The 18,344-nt window shown below is 40.7% G+C and overlaps 1 protein-coding gene across 1 annotated transcript in view; it reads right to left on the bottom strand.

Moving 5' to 3' along the window:
* adamtsl5 (ADAMTS like 5) overlaps positions 1-18,344 on the bottom strand; it is a 32,505-nt gene that overhangs the window by 7,111 nt on the left and 7,050 nt on the right. The window contains exons 2-10 of the mRNA XM_046032336.1: positions 16,367-16,442; positions 11,968-12,137; positions 11,039-11,099; positions 10,241-10,346; positions 9,155-9,282; positions 5,710-5,833; positions 2,850-2,936; positions 2,114-2,277; positions 819-1,023 (exon numbers count right to left, since the gene is read on the bottom strand). Coding sequence (XP_045888292.1) covers positions 819-1,023; positions 2,114-2,277; positions 2,850-2,936; positions 5,710-5,833; positions 9,155-9,282; positions 10,241-10,346; positions 11,039-11,099; positions 11,968-12,137; positions 16,367-16,442 — 1,121 coding nt within the window. The remainder of the gene's footprint in view (positions 1-818; positions 1,024-2,113; positions 2,278-2,849; positions 2,937-5,709; positions 5,834-9,154; positions 9,283-10,240; positions 10,347-11,038; positions 11,100-11,967; positions 12,138-16,366; positions 16,443-18,344) is intronic.

Genomic DNA, 18,344 nt, shown 5'->3' with positions numbered 1-18,344 from the left:
TCGTTAGCTTCAGGGGTTTGATGAAACACTGAGAAACTACCGGGCTAAATGTGCATTTAAGTAATTTACCAGAAATGTATGCCTGCATGTACACTGAACAAAATTAAAAAAGCAACACTTTTGTTTTTGCCCACATTCGTCATGAGCTGAACTCAAAAGATCTAAGACTTTCTCTATGTACACAAAAGCCCTATTTCTCTCAAATATTGTTCACAAATCCGTCAAAATCTGTGTCAGTGAGCACTTCTCCTTTGCCGAGAAAGCATAAATTCAAAGGGATAATTCTAAGTTAATAAGTAATAAGTTAATATGTTAGTAAAAGTAATACGTTATTAAGTTATCTACTCATCTGAGTCAAAACTCCATTGGAGTTGGGAATGACCCAAAGGCATTGTTTAAACAGAAATTAGTGCTGCATAAAACACAGCCATCTCCTTAATTTCATTAGGCCACTCCATTAGCACCTCCAGAAGGCTCAACTTTTCTGTAACACAATACGACTTCATCTAGCAAGGTGCTGTGTTAGACAATCAAATACACTGAACAAAATTATAAACGCAACACTTTTGTTTTTGCCCACATTCATCATGAGCTGAACTCAAAAGATCTAAGACTTTCTCTATGTACACAAAAGCCCTATTTCTCTCAAATATTGTTCTATTGTTGCTGTGAGGTGGATGGATTATCTCGGCAAAGGAGAAGTGCTCACTAACACAAATTTTGACGGATTTGTGAACAAAGAATTATCCCTTTGAATTTATGCTTTTGTCTATCAATATACTTAAGTGTGATTTAATGGAGCTCGAGGAAGGACTTACACCAGTGGGGTCGAGTGGTGACAGGAGGAGCCCGGGTGGTGGTGGCGGTAAAGGTGGTTGCAGTGGCTGGTTGAACCCAGGGGAGGTAGTTGGCAGTGTGGTGAGCTTGACGCAGTGGACTCCTCCTCCCATGGTGGAGGGCGTATTGGTCCGGTGGCAACCAGTACTCATACTCGATCCCCGGGTTTCTGTCTGTCGCAAGCACCTGCACACAAGGACAGCATGGAAACATCTACACTAATCTTTTTTTCATCTACCTTCCTATTTTACCTTAAAGCGCAGCCTACAGGGTAAGCTTTGCAATTGCTTTCATCAATATTTATATAATACTTAAGTAAAATCACATTTTGGCATCAGATCAGCTCTTGGAGACGTTTTTCTTGGCTTTAAGGACACATTACCTATATTCTCTAGATGAAAAACAATCTCCACAAGATTTGGCAGCGCTGTTCTGGTGCTTTCAATCGTACGTATAGCAGGGATGTCCCGATCAAGGTTGTTCTGGCGGAGAGCCTGATCTAATACCTATTTTTCCCTAACTATTGACTAAATATATATCTGGAACAATGAAATAACAGGTTAAACCTACTAAATTTGGTAAACCTTATTTGACAGGCTATTTGACCCAAATCAACTATTTTCTCTCTGCTATGCAGAGCTTTTTGGGAGGACTGCTCCAGGTGTCCATTGCCTATAATAAGTCCTCATATCCTTGTAATCATAAAGGCATGGCAACTAAATAGATGACACTAAACCTGATAAACCCCAGCACCAGTCCCCCAGGAAGAAGTCATGAGGGCTGTCATCAGATGAAAGAAACAGGATGCTTACAATCACCATCAGTGTTTTACAGGACGTAAAACAGCAGACCCATGCTCTTACAGTATATCAGGAGGAAGCAATAGTTAACAGCTGTTCGGTCGCTGAGCCAGGTCTGTTTGTGAAATACCTGAACAGGGCCTGAATGGAAACATCCAATATTTATTCAAACAAGATTTTTTCTTACCTTGTGAAATGCTTAACGATAAGCCAAATAACTTCAATTTAACACTGCATTGCACAATGTAGGAAGGTAGAATGTGTTTCTCTTTTACTGGTTTTGGTGCCTGCCTGGCTCAATGGCGCCACACTGGTGATAAAAACAGACTTAACCAGAATGGGCCTGCCCTTTTGCATGCAAACAGGCTAAACTTTATGATGGCTTTCCAACGAAGACAAAATAAAAAAAAAAAAGCTATAAAACATCAAGACATGTTCACCAGATAATAACTTGGTCCTGTATCTTGGAATCTCACCATTAGATGGAGGTCTTCCTGGGTGGGTCCTGGCACCTCAAAGCTCTCCCAGGTGTCTGCAGAGCGCCGGTACAGCAGCTTCGTCCCGGCTACATTGTACTCGCCTGGAATGCTGATCTTCCAGTTACCGTTGATCAGAAACTGGGAGCGACCGTTCTGGAGCGCTGCATGAAGGAAGGAAGGAAGGAAAGAAAACTTTTGTGTTATTCAGCGTTGATAAGTGAGTCAAATATTTCTAATATTTCTAACAATTAGCTCTCCATATAAGATAAGTGCGTCATGTTGAGGTAAAGGCAGGCTGTCAGAAACAGAAATATGACAGCTGGCATTATATGGCATCTGTCTCTCCTCAGCGCTGGGAGAGAGATTTTCCATGACATGAAACAGAAACAAGTTCCTTTACCTGCCTTGCCCCTGTGGTCAGATAAAGCCTTTATGAGTGTCCCTTTCAAGACCACAGTGTGTCCCATTTTGGGCCTGTTTAATTTTAGTCTCATAAACAAGGATGAAAATAGATGCCCTTGGTTATTATGTTGCATGGAAAACAGAGACCAGATGGGACTGCTGAGCCCCTCCTGTCTCTGGGGAGAGGAAGTAATAGCAAGTCTAGGAATTAATTCTGATTTACATTGCAGGCATGGAACCAGTGACGCAAAGTGAGTCTTCTGCAGAAAGCTGAAACTGGTATACTCAGCAGGCCAGGTGTCCTGTGTGTGTGTGACAGGCTGAATCTTACCTAGATAATTCCTGCTGTTATCAGTGACTCGGATGTGAGTTGCTCCAGCTGGGATCATGGCCACTTCGTTGTATCCAAAAGGTCCGCCTGGCAAACAGAAACACTCAGTTTGAGGCTTGGTTTTCAAATGTTGTTTTCCCCATTCTTAACTACTTCATATAACTAAGGAAAAGTAATTTTTTTTTACAATCTAGGACACACGAGCTGCACTCAAAACAGCTTTACAAGAAATCAAATGAAGCTAATAAGAGAAAAGCCTCACATGGCTTTTAAAGTCAAGTTATTTTAATCTAAATTAAGGTGAATATTAAAAGTTAGTACACATAATACTGTAAAGCAATTTGAAATTCTCTTTATATCCCGATAGCAATCAATAAACCAAATGCTCTGACACAAAAATGAAAAAATTCTGGTATCTGTGGCTTTAAGACTGTCTACTGCATTGCAGCAACAATTCTGGGTTCAACCTGCAGGTTGAGTGGATGTGTCCCTGTGGTTTGGATATGACATATAGCAACTTAGAGGTCAAACAGAATGAAAGGTTGTGTATACAGTCCAAAAAAAAAAAAAAAAATTTTAAAAGGGGCTTGTCACAACTACTTACAGGGAATACTACACGGCACGTGGCAAGCTTTATGTCTTCTGTTGCTCTCGAAGAGCTTTGTCAAGTCTTGTCAAGTGCATTTCTGTGCTTCAAGTCTATTTTTCTATCCCTGTTTATCTATTATCTATTTATATTTTACTGTACTGTTGCCACAGTTCAGTGGTTTGAGAAGTGCAGTTACTTTCACAAAGATTGCTGCAGGGCTTTAGTTTGTATTATGCACTTCATATTCAGGGTTAAGCTTTAAATAACACACTAAATCTCATCCAATTTTTCAGCAATTAGTAAATGATAGTTAATCAGTAACTCACAACTAATCTGGATTAGTAATCAGATAATTATGTTCTTATGTCCAAACACTGGCAGGTTGTGGTTCATATTACAATGCTGTTACAAAATATTGATTGTCTTTCATTTTAAAACCATAAAAAATCAGTGATGATTAACTACAATAAAGGGTTTACAGGATTGGTTTACGAGCACAAAGACATAAAATTTATGAATGAGCTGAAAACACAACCATTCATTACAGAGTGATATTTCACTTCTGAGCCAAAAAAAGAGGGAGGGACAGCTCTATGGTTCCCCTGCTGTTCTGGAGCGAAAAGAGAGAGTAACTTTGGTTGCCCCTGCTTACCACTTTCTGAGAGAAAACGTGCACAAGGTTTCTCTACTTCATTAGCTATGTAAAGATGTAGGGTTGTGACAGAGGGAATGTCAGTGACAGACAGGCAGCGATGAGCTTGAGGCCTCTGACCTTATGAGGAGCGATACTGCGTGACCGCCCTCCATCAGTTCTGCCTGAAGTTGGGAAACACAACTGCAGGAAGAGACAAAACCTCCCAAGGTTGCTGATGCGCCCAAACAAAGCAGCCTTTATCAGGCTGTTTTCTTCTTGCTCAGTCTGAGCCATTATAGCCGGCACACAGAGGAGCTGTGTGAGGAAGCCACTGTTACAGAGGTCGTGAGCCAAAATGCACACCAGAGGTTTTGGATACTTTCTATTGTGTGTGTGTGTCCACGATGAGTAAAATCTCACAGCTTTATTCAGTGCTCAGTAAAGAACAGCACATGATCTGAATGAAATGTTTGTCCTATCGTGATCACAGATAATTAAAATGTACTTTCTCTTCTACTTCACCGCCAACATTGTTCTATCACATTCTTCATCCCATCACAATCTGTGATTATTTACCGTGTTAACTGTTCGAAACCCAAAGACCCAGAGTAGGTTCAAGAATAATAGACCGTTTTTAAATGTTTAATATATAATGTTGATATTTCTGCATAGGATCTTTTTTTCCTCTCTCCCCTCACCTGTCCTAGCTTCATTCTCAGTCTCTAGAGAGATAATCGTGATTTGTGGGCTTTACATAAATGGAAAGGAATAGGCCTCCACCACTTCTCACTTGTTATGGGTAGCAACTGGCTTGCTAGCTTGTAAAGCAACCTTAAAATAAATAACATATGACTTCCTCTAACAATTTACGTGACTTTACACCAAGAGCACGTTGTTTCTTTTTGTATCTTTAATGTTAAATACAATACAGTGAAGTCCAGTTCAACACCAAACTCAATAAAAAAAACACAAACATTATAACCTCTCTGACAGTGTAAATCAAAACTGATAAAAATGTTTTGGGTGAACTGTTGTATTTTATTGCATGAGATTTTCCTGGTGTACCCAAACACTAAACAGTCCATTGTTGTTTTTTTCATCTAAATAAAAAGAGCAAATGTTCAGTTTGTTGCATTTTTAACTTGGTTTGGTTTATACTGCATCTACTACATCTCTCTCTTATCTTTTGATAAGGGGTGTATTGACAAACCAAAGAAACCCTCCCTCACTTGATTTGAACAGTCAGAGCCTGTTAGCCTCTAAAGTTCATGTACCAATAAACACAGAAAATGTTCTGGTGGCATTGAGCCAGTGTCATTTGGAGCCTTGACTTTGAGCCTGAAGAACTCTGTGTTCTTCCTCCTCCTTCCTGAAATCTTAACGACTGTAATTTTGGAGGAACTGTTGTTAGCTGAATTTCTTGTTGGAAGGCAGCCAACAGGTTTTCTTTGTTACCATGGTTAATGTTCACTTTATCAGAGAACAATAACCTCTTGACTGAACTTGATTGACTAATAACTCTTGGGAGGGAAAACACAAAGAGGGCCTGGTATTATCCCCAGATCGTGTTGGTTTGAAACTGCTGCAATTGATTCCTCGTGGAGATTATATGATGATTTTGTGTGTGTGTATCCTACCTGCCTCCAGACCGTTGCTCTGGTACACGTTCTTGTGGTGCAGGCAGGTGGTGTTTTGTCCTCCACACACCATGCAGGCATCCTCCTGCTGCTTTGAACCCAAGATGGAGTCACAGCCGGGCTTCTGTGTGACACACACACAAACAAATGCTTAGGAAACATGCTGTTTCTCTGACAGCGTGTTGACAATATGAACTCAACTTCACACATTTTCTGGCGAAAGCTCTGGAAACTTCTAACCTTTCTTTTTGTTTTGTCTCTGCTGTACAGTCACCTTAAACCTTAGGCTTCTGCCATAACTCCACTCAGTCCACTCTCTCTCTCCTTCTCTTATTTGCTTCTCCCTGTCATTTTCTTTGTCGCACAAACATTTACTTTGGGGGGAAAAAACGGCAACTCAGGGTCTCAAAAGAGGAGGACGGGTTCAGAGAGTTGTCTCTGTAAATGTTAAAAATTCCAAAGCAAAGAGCACAGAGGATGAGCTCGATGGTTTATGGCGTGTGGAGAATCTTGCCGCTAGATAGATTACAGTGCCCGCTTTCTTCTCTGGCCTTCATCTCCCGCTCTGCAGAGCAAACCAATCAAGGGGGAGGTTCCCAGGCAAGAGAGAAACAATCTAGGGAACCTATAATCAGCTTCCTAAGCCCCTTAAAAACACAAAAACACTCAAGGCATCTGTGTGTGCACAACAGGAAATGAATCCTCTGTGACAGAGTAGAAGAGTGCAAGAGGGCCCACTGAGGGAAGTATGCAAGCAAACTCATCTATATTAATGTAACTTCCAAAGAGTAGAAAAACTTCTACTAAACTAAGTCTGCAACACTGAGGGTTAATTGATTCGTTTTTTAAAATGGTTTAAAGCAGGTTCTCTTCTATCACTTATGGTATGAGATTGGACTGGTACTGAAGCAGCTAGTCAATTAATTGATTAGTCACTCCACAGAATATTAAGTGACAAGAATACTGCTAATGCATAAATCATTTTAGTCACCCATCTCTCTTCATCTTCTCTGGTTTCAGCTTCTCAGTTTGGATTTGAGCATGGCTATGATGTTGGGCATTATTGGTGGGCTCAAGGGATGATAATGGTGGTCAGTTGGTCACCACTTTGGTCCAGACTGAAATATATCAACAGCTATTGGATGAATTGCTATGAAATTTGGTACAGACATTTGTGGTCTCTAGGGGAGGAATCCTTTAGTGATTCCTTGACTTTGAGGTTGGCATCTTTGGTTTTGAGTGGTATATCTAGACACCTATTGGACGGTAAATGGTGAATGGCCTGTACTTGTAATCAGCCTTTCTAGTCTTCCGACCACTCAAAGTTGAAATGATCATACTGATCAAACACATCGATGGCACAGCCTTCAGGCATTGAGTATCTCTGCCCAAAGATCCAACCACCAATCTTCTGATTAGTGGTGCTCTACCTCTGAGCCACAGGTGCAGTGGCAGCGACATTTTTTACAGACATTCAAGGTCCCTTGAGGATGGATTGTAATAACCTCAGTGATCCTCTGACTGGTCATCTAGCACCACCAGCATGTTATCATTTTAATTTGCCCAATTCTTGTATTTATGACCAACTGCCTGCAAAACTAATCATACTGCCGTCATCCACAGCTGTACAAAATGTAAAGTGCCTAAGTACGGCCTCAAAGACCTGCTAACTTGGCTGTAGACTCTTAGTCTTGTTAGAGTAACAAGAGTTATAGCAACGATTACGTGTAGTGACACAATGATGACAATGAATACTGAGCTGTGTTACCCTGCAAGATCAATGTCATCAGTGTTGTTAGTCACCAAAACAACCTATGAAAATTATCCTTCAACTTCATGTCCCAAGTCTTCAGAGGTTTCGTTTGCTTATTATCTTATTCACTATAAGATATTTTAAGTGATTGCAAACTGACTAAAAATCAAAACCATACTTGGATTTTGCACTGTTGGCTTGAAAAAACTAACTTCAATTTATAATTTGAAGATATCCATTTTGGCACAGGTAACTTATGAAGGGCATTTTTAACTATTATCTGACAATTTGATTTCTCTGAAAATAAAATTAGATAATTTGATATCTACCTTGATTAAACAAACTCGCACATTCGTAACGGAATTTGGGAACTGCAAATAAAAAACACTGCAATAAATTCACGCTGCACACACACACACACACACACACACACACACACATGCTATGTCCAAACCAGCCATGTGCTCTGCAGTCTGATCTCAATTTGTGTCCTGCACCACTCCACACCAGCTGCAGGCTGCATCTGCTTCCTGTTTCAGGCCCTGTGCTGTTTTGACCTCGGCCTGCCTAGTCACTGGTCCATAAATCCACTTATTTACACCACATACTACACGTCAGCATGTAAACACACATATATAAAGACACACATTAATCCTTTGTCAGTAGTGTAAAAATAACTTTGCCTATGTGTGTACCCTCATGTAGCAGATGTGTCTCCCGAGTATTACGTATGTATGTTTGCTATCAATCTGCTGCGGGACCTGAGAGACACAAGTTCATTTCCAGCTATCTCCATCTGTGTGAGGGTGCGGGGCGAGCAGGGGACAGGCTGGATGTGGGAGCAGGACTCTGGACTTTGTGCTGAGCAGAGCTGTAATGCTAACTGAAAGCTGCAGTCCACACTGATGAGTGCACTCTGGTCCTAACGCACAGCATGGAGTTCACTTCTCCAGAGAGCTCCAGTCAGAGTGGTCAACATCATTTATACCACAACAGGGTGGGAATGAAGAGAGGAGAGAGAGAGAAACTTTAGCTTAATCCAGCCTCATTTTGAAATCTACATCAGGCCATTAGAAATTGGACAGGTTATTTCAGGCATCTGGAGGTAAAAGTTCTATTTATTTTGTCATAGACAATGTTAGGAGACTGACAGATGGAGCACTTCATGGTTCATCCATCAAATTGTATGAATAACTATCCCATGAGAGGCTTTTTGAAACTGCTTTAATGCATATCTTTGTAAATTAACATTGAATTGAAAGACTACGTTTTGCACAAACCAACAAAATGTATCAACCAACTCTGCACTTCTACAGAGCTTTTTAGCCTATTTAGCTCTTTGTTTTGGTTCTATAATAAACTTACTGTATAGTTCCCTCTCACTCATCAACCTTGCTTTTAGTAAGAAGCAGCCAGCCATTTCAGCAAACCAGCTCTACACAACCTGTGTACTTTCTGCTGACCACCAAACTGCAAAAAGACAAAAACTAGCAACTAGCTGTTAAAAATATTGGAGCATTTAGTCACTAAAGAGCCAGATATTTTTCTCAAGAGTTGGTGGAGATCAAAAACTACTAAAGGGAAAGTTAATGTTGGACAATGTTGACTAACTGTGTGAGGTGGATGTGCATGTAGGGAATTGTTTGCTAATCCTTTGGGTAATAGTATGCAATAAAACTTTTTGCCACTCACCAGGCAGCGTCCGTTGACACACACCGCTCCAGGCTCCGTGTCGCAGGCTGTGCCATCGAGCACACGCCCAAAGTTGTAGTAGAAGTTGTGACCCAAGGCCAGGCAGCTCAGTTCACAGGGGTTAGAGCCTGGCAGGGAAGACCTTCAGTCAGTGGCTCATTAGTTTATCATGGAAAAATAGGTGAGGCAAAAGGACAGGGAGGGAGGTGGCTGAGACACAGAAACAAGCAGGAGGTAAAGAGAAGGAACTGGGAGAGCAAAAAACTAGCAGATGTCATGGAGAAAACTCATAACCCTTTGTGGATTAAACACCCAGCAGGCCTTACAGTGGAGCCACGGCAGAATGGAAATTTTACCACATGACCGCTAACAAAACAGTTGCACACAAGCAGAAAGAAGCACACTCTCAAGACATACTTCACTAACATCTGCCAAGCCACAAGGCTCTGAGTGACGTTAACTCCCAAACAGACCCACAAACTATATGCACCTACAAGTTTGCAGACTGTACACACATGTAGAACACGGTCACATAAATAAAAACTCAATGTAGTATGAAAATAACCATGTGCCTCTCTAGTGTAAACCTTGCCGTCCACATCTGTTTTGGAGTATATTAGGGATTTTAGGTTGTAGTGACTTCAGACTTGATTGTAACTTTGTAAACAATTTAAGCTAAAATTAAAATTAAATCCCAAATGATGTATTAGGGTGAATTTTCCAACTCACTGTCTTGTTGTTTACATCCACTTACTTGGTTGATGAGGCTGACTGAAGGTCTGTGGCTTATGGAGAGCACTAGGCGTGTGTGTGTGTGTGTGTGTGTGTATGTATTCGTAGAAAAGTTTGGTTGGTTGTCTCAAGAGACGCAACCACAGTTAAATTATATTTACAGTTCTTTTTCTTTTAAACAAATATATTTTTGTCTGTTTCTATCTACTGCCCGTAAAATGTAAAGAATATACAACCACTTTGTAATGCAAAAATGCCTACATAAAAATCATGTGTGTATCTACACCACTGTTGTGAAAACTTTGTATCTCCAAACAAGTGCTCAGCAGCTGAACAGTGAATTGTCTCACTGACCTCCATGAAAGGTGGTCCATCTGAAGGAGTTTCCAGCCACTAACGGTCTGTCATTGTAGGCAGCACACTGCATCTCTCTGAAATCCTCCGAGCTGGCGGGGCACCCCTGCACACACATACACACGCACACACATACACAAACACAGTTCATTCCCTGATAGTTTATCTCAAACTCAACCATAACAACGTGCCTGACACCAACTCTTACCCAAAACTTAACCCTATCCTAATTCTAGTAGTCACCCTGAAACCTGAAGTCTTAACCCTACAATAAATCTGCATGTGTTGCAGTGTAAACAGATTTGCTACACAAAACTTATTCCTATCATGAACTGCAACACAGAGAGAAGTTGGCAATTTGCGTTCATTCATGTGAAGCCCTGAGCTAATCACACCGTACAAACTGCCAAATGCACATACATTCAAACATTCAAACATGCTTAAACATGCTGCATCCCATCTGTTTTTCCTTTAATTAATATGGACCACACTGGCTGTCCAAACACACACACACAGCCACTGACCTCACAGAGCTTTTCTAACACAATAGCAGGTGTGATACCTGACTACAGCATGACTTTGTTAAATCCCTGAGTTCAGTGCAAAGCAGTGTCGTGAAGACACGGGTTAATATGTCAGTGAAATTCCAGGTCACACCCTGAAAGCCTTTGGCTGCTACACTTGCCCAGAACACACCCATATGAACAACTTCTAGAGCAAACATCAGCCATTGTTCTAAAATGTTTACATCGAAAGTTGTACTTTCATTCAGTGTGAAAACCTTTATGCTGAAATGACCTTGGTGTTGCAGATTTTGTATTGTCTGGGATCTCCTGCACATGGTCCACCCACTGCGTTCCTGGGACACAGAAAAAATCAATAAGAAACTATGTAGTTAGCGTGCTGGTTGCTTTAATGTCTGGTTGAACAAATATGTCTATTGTACAGAAAGCACATATAGATCTGGCAAACATTAAAATACAGTTTATTCAGGTCTCATTCTTTTATTAAAATATATTAAAATATCTGATTTTAAAAATATTATTTGCAGCATAGCCACTCTGTAGTCATTTGTGTGCCACTAAGGACAAAACAAATTAATGTCAGTGTAGTTTAACATTGTAAACTGTGATCAGTGTCCTCTTGCAGCAGGAAACATCGTCCGGGGTCATGGAGACATTAAATATGTGTGAAAATCTGTTTTGTTAAAAAGTGTTTCAGGAAGTGAAAACTCTGAACCTTCAGTTGATCTTAAAATCCATACAGAATATTTTGTTGGCAAATTCCCGTATTTAGATACATTTTAAATATTTTAGAAAAGCATTTGAATCCTGTTCCAATATATATTTGTAAGACATGATACTAAAAGTTACTTAAAGACACGGGTTCAATCCCCCACTGTGACCCATCCACCGTTGTGTCCCTGAGCAAGACACTTAACCCCTCGTTGCTCCAGAGGCGTGCGACCTCTGACATGTATAGCAATTGTAAGTCACTTTGGATAAAAGCGTCAGCTAAATGAATAAATGTATTTAAAAAGCATTTCGGATTTCTCTGAAAATACAGTTCAGAAACAGACAACACACACATCAAGGCTTTAAGTTGCACTTATTTCTTAAAATCATTGGGAACTTATTTGGAATGCATTATGTCTCTAAAAATATATCTTCCTTTCCCTTCCGGATATACTGAGCTGTGTTACCCTGCAGGATATGGCTGTTATTTACCTGGTGATGCAGGTTCGTGTCCTCACTGAGGCTCCGCTCCCACAGCTACGTGAGCAGACAGACCAGCCGCTCCACGTCGCCCACTCGTTCCTGAAGTGAAGCTGCCGTCGGGCACGCACCAGACGCCCTGATGAGGACTCACCGGAAGGACCCCACGCAGAAATCCAGGACTGAGATACAAATGACAGAGGGAGAGACTTTAATGCTGATTTTTAAACCAAGCACTTTATTTCATGGTCAAGGAGTAAGAACCAATGCAGCCTGACACCTGTCAATCAAAAAAGTTATGTCTCTCTTTAAGCCTTAATATTTTCTTAGTGGAACAATAATTTTCAAAATTGCCACCTAGACACACAATAGAAATAAAGGCCTGATAGACACCTGCTTTGACATTATTGCACATTATGCATTAGAGCATTTCAGTTACTTTCTCTTGGAAATTCTTCTTTAACCTGTTAGTTTTACTTTTCTTGCTATTTTTTAAATCTAATCTAAATTGTTTAACTTCTTGTAGCACAAATTTAAAGAAAGCAACGTAAACTCTGTCTGCATTGTAAACAGTAACTTTTTAGATAAATGACAACATTTTAATAAGTCATCACTGTAAATACTGTAAAATGTTGGTATTTGCATCTTGATTCAATGTTCACAATTTTAACACTTTTTCAGAGATCACACTGATCAGCCTCTATCCTGTGCTGTTGGGCTTCTTTCTGTTTATATTGTGCATCTTGGATGGAAAAAGTATGTTGGGGGGACAACACAACACAACCCAAGTTATTTATAGTCCCACAGGCAGATACATTTGTTCAAAGAGTACATGGTATACAGTAAAAAAAATAAATAAATCACCTTGTGAGCCTGGTGGATCAGGATCATCAGAGCCAAACAATAAAAGTGATTAGAGAAATCTCAATGGCGCTCCTCAAACACATTCCAGGGTTTTTTGCCCTGGAGGAGGACTGAAACTGGCAGCGTTCCCACCGGTTTCTCATACAGGAGCTCGCTCACACACACTTTTAACTCTTCACACACTCATTCAACAACTGCTTCGGCTGCCTTTTTATCAGAAAGGGCTTAAGTCCGACTCATCTGGAGTATCTGTTGTGCAAGACGAGAATTAACACTCGGGCCAGATGTGAATAAGAACATGTGCAAAACTTGAACTTTTAGCGCTCGTCCTAGTTCCTAGTCCCTCAGCTTTCCTCATTAATATGCAAATGTATGCAGCAGGATTCTCCACTATGTTATCAGATCTACTGTAAAGCAGGAGGAGTGTGCTGTAAGTGGGATGTTTCATGTCATGTTTGTACTTGATTTATTGTGTTGACAATAAGACTTTTCGTTATTAATAATCTCACAATTATTTTTCCAATTACCATATTTTTTATTTAGTCTGTAAAATTAAAGAAAATGGTTTAAATAGAAAGAAAGAGAAAATTTTAAATCAAATAAACAGAAAAGCAGCAAATCCTCAAATTTGAAAAGAACAGCTGAGGTTCAGGTTCTTCCCCCACAAAAAGGCCTGTCTGTTTCTTAATTAGCAAACACAACTATACCAAACAACACATCCTGCTGCAGACGGACGAAAAATTATAAAATTTTGAATTTCCCCAGTATAGTTTCACTTGTATACGGATCAACAACCACAAATGAAGCTTAAATGATTATCTTTAGCTCAATTAGTAACTAAGTTTCTTCATCAACAAATCCAAATGATGGATATTAAAACAAACTTTAAAGAAACATTATTTATAAAATGATTACTGCAAAGCCTTCTGAACTCCCTGAATTTAATGAAAATAATCTTATTATATCAAAGTTATGCATATTTTAAAAGTGCTGTGAAGTGTTGCAAAGCATCAAAGCACCATAAAGCATCGCAAAGTGCTGCTCACGTCCTTTCAACATTCATCCATCCATCGTCAACCGCTTATCCTGCGTACAAGGTTGCGTATGCATATAACAGTGCTTTTCAATTTAATTTTATTGACATAGTGCCAATTCATAACAGAAGTCTCAATGCACTTTTCATACAGATCAGTTCCATACGGTTTGTAAAATCATTTCCAGAAACCCAACAATTCCCACTATGAGCAAGCACTTGGCCATACTGGCAGGTAACAGGCAGAAACCTCGAGCAGAACCTGGACTCAGGGTGGGCGGCCAACTGCCTTGACCGGGTGGGTTAAGAGAAAAAGAGACACTTTTTATTGCTGATATCCATAAATGTCCCACATCCAAAACCTCAAAACAAATAAGCTGCACTTGTAACTGTTCGTCTGCAGCGGACTGCTCATATTGTGTTTCTGTAGTAACAGCAAGAGGACAAAAACCTGAGACTGACCGAGGCTGTTTGACTTTGCGACTCATAGAAGAGGGTCGGTCAGACATGCACGTACGCAAACACACACACTCAGCTGAGAGCGACCTGTGCTTTGACTCTCCATCATTTTCCACGGCAGGGTCACCTGAGGCTGCCCTCATTAGTGTTACTGCCGGCCAAATTAGCGTTGTTAACAGTTGGAGATGGGGTGGGGCTGGCATTCTAGATTAATGAAAGTGACCTTTGGCCTTTACAGTGCCCCCCCCCCCACACATATACGCTTCATAGCCTTTGTATTCTCGTTACTCTTAGTAAAAGGATAAATCCATCTGTAGTTTGACATGGTTGCAACTAACTCTTAGTCTTGTATTTTGCATTTCATGATCCATTTTGTCTACTTGTCTTGTCCTCATCTTTAACTGGACAAATGTCGACAAAAGAGACGTTGCCAGTGCAGCTGCAATGATGACTGAATGCAGAGAATGTGTCAGCAATCTAAAACAACTTGTGGCTTGATTTTGTTTTCCTCAAAGTGTCATTACTGGCTTACTGTTATCTTAAGTGTGTTGACCTTCCCCTACATTCCTGTGTTTGATGTGACGGAGTGGTCCAGGGGTAGCCTATCTCTGTCTATGTCTGGTTATTCCAGTCGTGCCCGGGGGAGGGTTGGGGGTCGTCTGTCTGACAACAAGACAAACAGAGATGAAAGATGGATGCTGTAGTCGGAGGAGAAAATTGTGGTGTGGCAGCAATCAGAGCTGGGAGAGACCAAGAGAATGCCGGCTTATGGGGACATTACCATTCCCAAGAAAAAATACAATCAGAAGACAAACATGCTGCAAAAACAATCAAATCTGCACACTCCCAGACCTCAGCTACCAGCAGACCTGCTCACATCTGATGCTGGTCAAAGGGCTATGATTGGTTTATTATCTAAATGAGCTGGATTTTCCTCTCTGGAACCTGAGAGCGTTTTTTTCTCTGCACAAATTAGCAAAATATCAAATGTGATAAAAAGAACACATGGCGGCAGGAAAAAGTGGGGAGGCTGTGGTAAATGGCCTTGGGTCCTGACAGGTTAGGACTACAGGGCCCCATTTACATTCAGTGTGGTGCACTTGTTGAAACACTGTCATCCAGCTATTAGCTTTGTATATTTGCACAACACAAAGGTTGAAATATGGCTGCCGAGTGACTTGCTGTCTCCAACTGAACTCCTTAAAGGAGATCTTAAGTCAAAGATTTTTAATAAAGACATAGATTAAGGCTACAATAAACTATTAAATGCTATTAAAGAAAAATTCTCATATTAACAATGAATCATGAAACAGACTATCCTCAGTGATAAACCCACAGACAATTACATCCAGTTATGCAGCTTTATGGAGCTTTAATTGGAGCCTATTTTAGTTCACAGTAACACATTTCCTGTTTGGTTCAGGCTCAGGTGTGTCTCTGTTTCCATGAAACAGCGGTCACTGTATACTACCTGCCCAGCACCAAACAGCAGACAAACATAGTTAGAGACTAGTGAGGAAAGTGGAACATTTGGCAGCGAAGGCAGCACGTATTTGTCTCAGGAGTTGTAACAGATCAAAGCAAGAAAGTAAATATTGCACTTATATTGATCAGGACAGAAAAACTTGCCTACATTCAAATTCTAATGTGCTATGTGCTGAATGCTACACACATAAACCAAAATCATAAATTTATAATATGTAGATGTTGTTTGTCTGGCAGATATTTGGTCAGAAATTATGAATGCAGCTTTATTTGCTTTGGGTTAGAGCTGATAGAATTAGTCAATTAATCCACAGTAAAATAATGTGCAACTATTTTAATCATAGATCAATCACTTTTGTAATTTGTTAGAGCAAAAAAGCAAAACATTCTACATATTCTCACGTTCCAGCTTCTCTAAACAATCTGCTGCTTTGGACTTTTGGTGAAACAAAACAAGACATTTGAAAACGTCACCTTTTTTCAACATTTGTTGTAGCTGAGGGTCAGAACAGTAAGAGGTGTTGAAAGTGGGCAATTCTGTTGAGACCATGCAATGACTGCCTGACTTACACTCTGCGATGACGACAGGCAGACGGGAGCAACCAGCAGCAGGACAAAGGTCAGGGCCTGGCACAGAGTCAGCTTCCTGGAGGCAGGGAGAGAAACAAACACCGTCATTCGGATGGTAGAATCACTGTTGCCGTTTTACATTTCACAGGAACGCAGAAACGTACAACACAAAAGTGAAGACGTAGTGAAGTTGTTACAGCAGAGGTGTTTGGGAAGGAGAAAGGACAAGAGAGCAAACAAAAAGACACAACTGACATTTCAAACAGCAGAGGTCATTAGGTCATTGATAATATCTACAAATAAGCTGCCACACCAATGTGAACCCCTGTGGGCAGAAGCCAAAGTCAGGAATGCCCCCCCATCCAGCAATTATCATTAATTTCCCCTGCCCAGTACCCCCACCCACCCCAATGGTGTCTTATTAACTCTCACACGGCCCGAGAGGGAGGGCCCGCCAGTCTGACTGAACCCCAGCTCACCCACATCTGTCAAACTGCTGACCTCCGTTACATAAAAGGATGCTAGAAAACCAGTATCACCTGCAGTGATACTGGCAGTGCAAAGGTGTGGGGGTACGAGTGAATGTCTGAAACTGTTTGTGTCCGGGGTGGGAGGGGTCACCTCAGAGTCCTGGAGGCCTACAGGTCTTTGAGGGGTGAAAGACTGATGTTTAATTTGTTTAGATTGGTAGATGTTTTATTATAGAAAGTGTATGAAACCCATGACTGAAATAGTAATCGTGTTACTTATGGATGGAATTATAGTGAAAAAATATATTATTCCCCTTGCTGAGGACCCCCCTGGAACCACCATAAGGACCTAACTGTGAAACCCATGTTTTCCATTTATGCATTTGCAAATAAAACAAGGTCATTTGAAACAGCAGCATATATTTGCATATAAAAAACAATTAAAGGCAACTGTAGTACCAACACAATGAGCCACTTCTTAGTTGCTACCAGATAAGACATCCGCTAAACCTCTTGTTGTGTCTCTTCTGTTTGTTCTTCTAGTTGCTTCATCTCCTTCTTTACCTCGGGGCAAGACACAGATTCTCCGTATGTTTCTCCCTCTGATTCATCAAACGACAAGTGCTTTTTTTCTGAGAAGTGCCAGTGATTCTTGGAAAGCCCCTCTCTTTGATTGCTTCCTGGCACCGCTTTACTGCAAGCCGCAGTGTGTCACACGTTTACGGGTCTGTTTTGTCATGGGACAAGTCATTTTCATTAACGACACATAAGGAAAAACATATGAGACAGGCAGCATTTGGAAAGTTACAGCAACTAAAACTTCCTTTGCCTTGACCTTCTCTCCCACATCTCACTTGTCCTCCATCAGCTTCCAGCCTGTCTGTCATTTATCTCTCTCTGTCTGTTTGGTCTCTTTTATCTCTCCCTGGGCCATAAACACAGATCTGCTCCAAAGCCTTTGGAGTTGGCTCAGTCCCAGGTCAGTAGTTGCCCTGTCCAATTAAACGATACACATCTCCCTCACATTTGGCTGAGCAGCCCTTCCCTTCGGCTCCCGTCCTGGCCTTACATGGGGGAATTTATATCAAAGGAGCAAGGAAGGTCACGTTGACCGAAAGAGGCACTGGCCTCATAAATCATGACTGATGTACAAGGTCTTTTCATTTTCACACATTTTATTCCCAGCATTCAAGTTGCATACAAACCAGTAGGTTTGAAACATTTACTTCCTCAACTTTCCGTTTTTTGCTGAGCATTTTCAAATGTAGATACTGTTTTAAATATTTAGATGTTTTTTTTACACCAATTAAGCAATTAGCCTACTCTTAAAAACTTGCTTGAGTCGTGAACATTAAGTCAACGTATAAGATTTCGGCCAGAATTTTAGTTAAAACATTCCAAAAATGACCTAACATACAACAACAAGTAACAGCTCTGACGTCATGTCAAACATGTCTGTGTATTGTGTTGCAGAGTCCTGAGCTCGTCCTGTCTCGTAAGACCACTTG

This window comes from Micropterus dolomieu, linkage group LG20 (assembly GCF_021292245.1).
Source record: "Micropterus dolomieu isolate WLL.071019.BEF.003 ecotype Adirondacks linkage group LG20, ASM2129224v1, whole genome shotgun sequence".
In the NCBI taxonomy this organism is placed as follows: Eukaryota; Metazoa; Chordata; class Actinopteri; order Centrarchiformes; family Centrarchidae; genus Micropterus; species Micropterus dolomieu.
The sequence above is the reverse complement of the archived record's forward strand: the minus strand, read 5'-3'. Positions and strand labels throughout refer to the sequence as shown.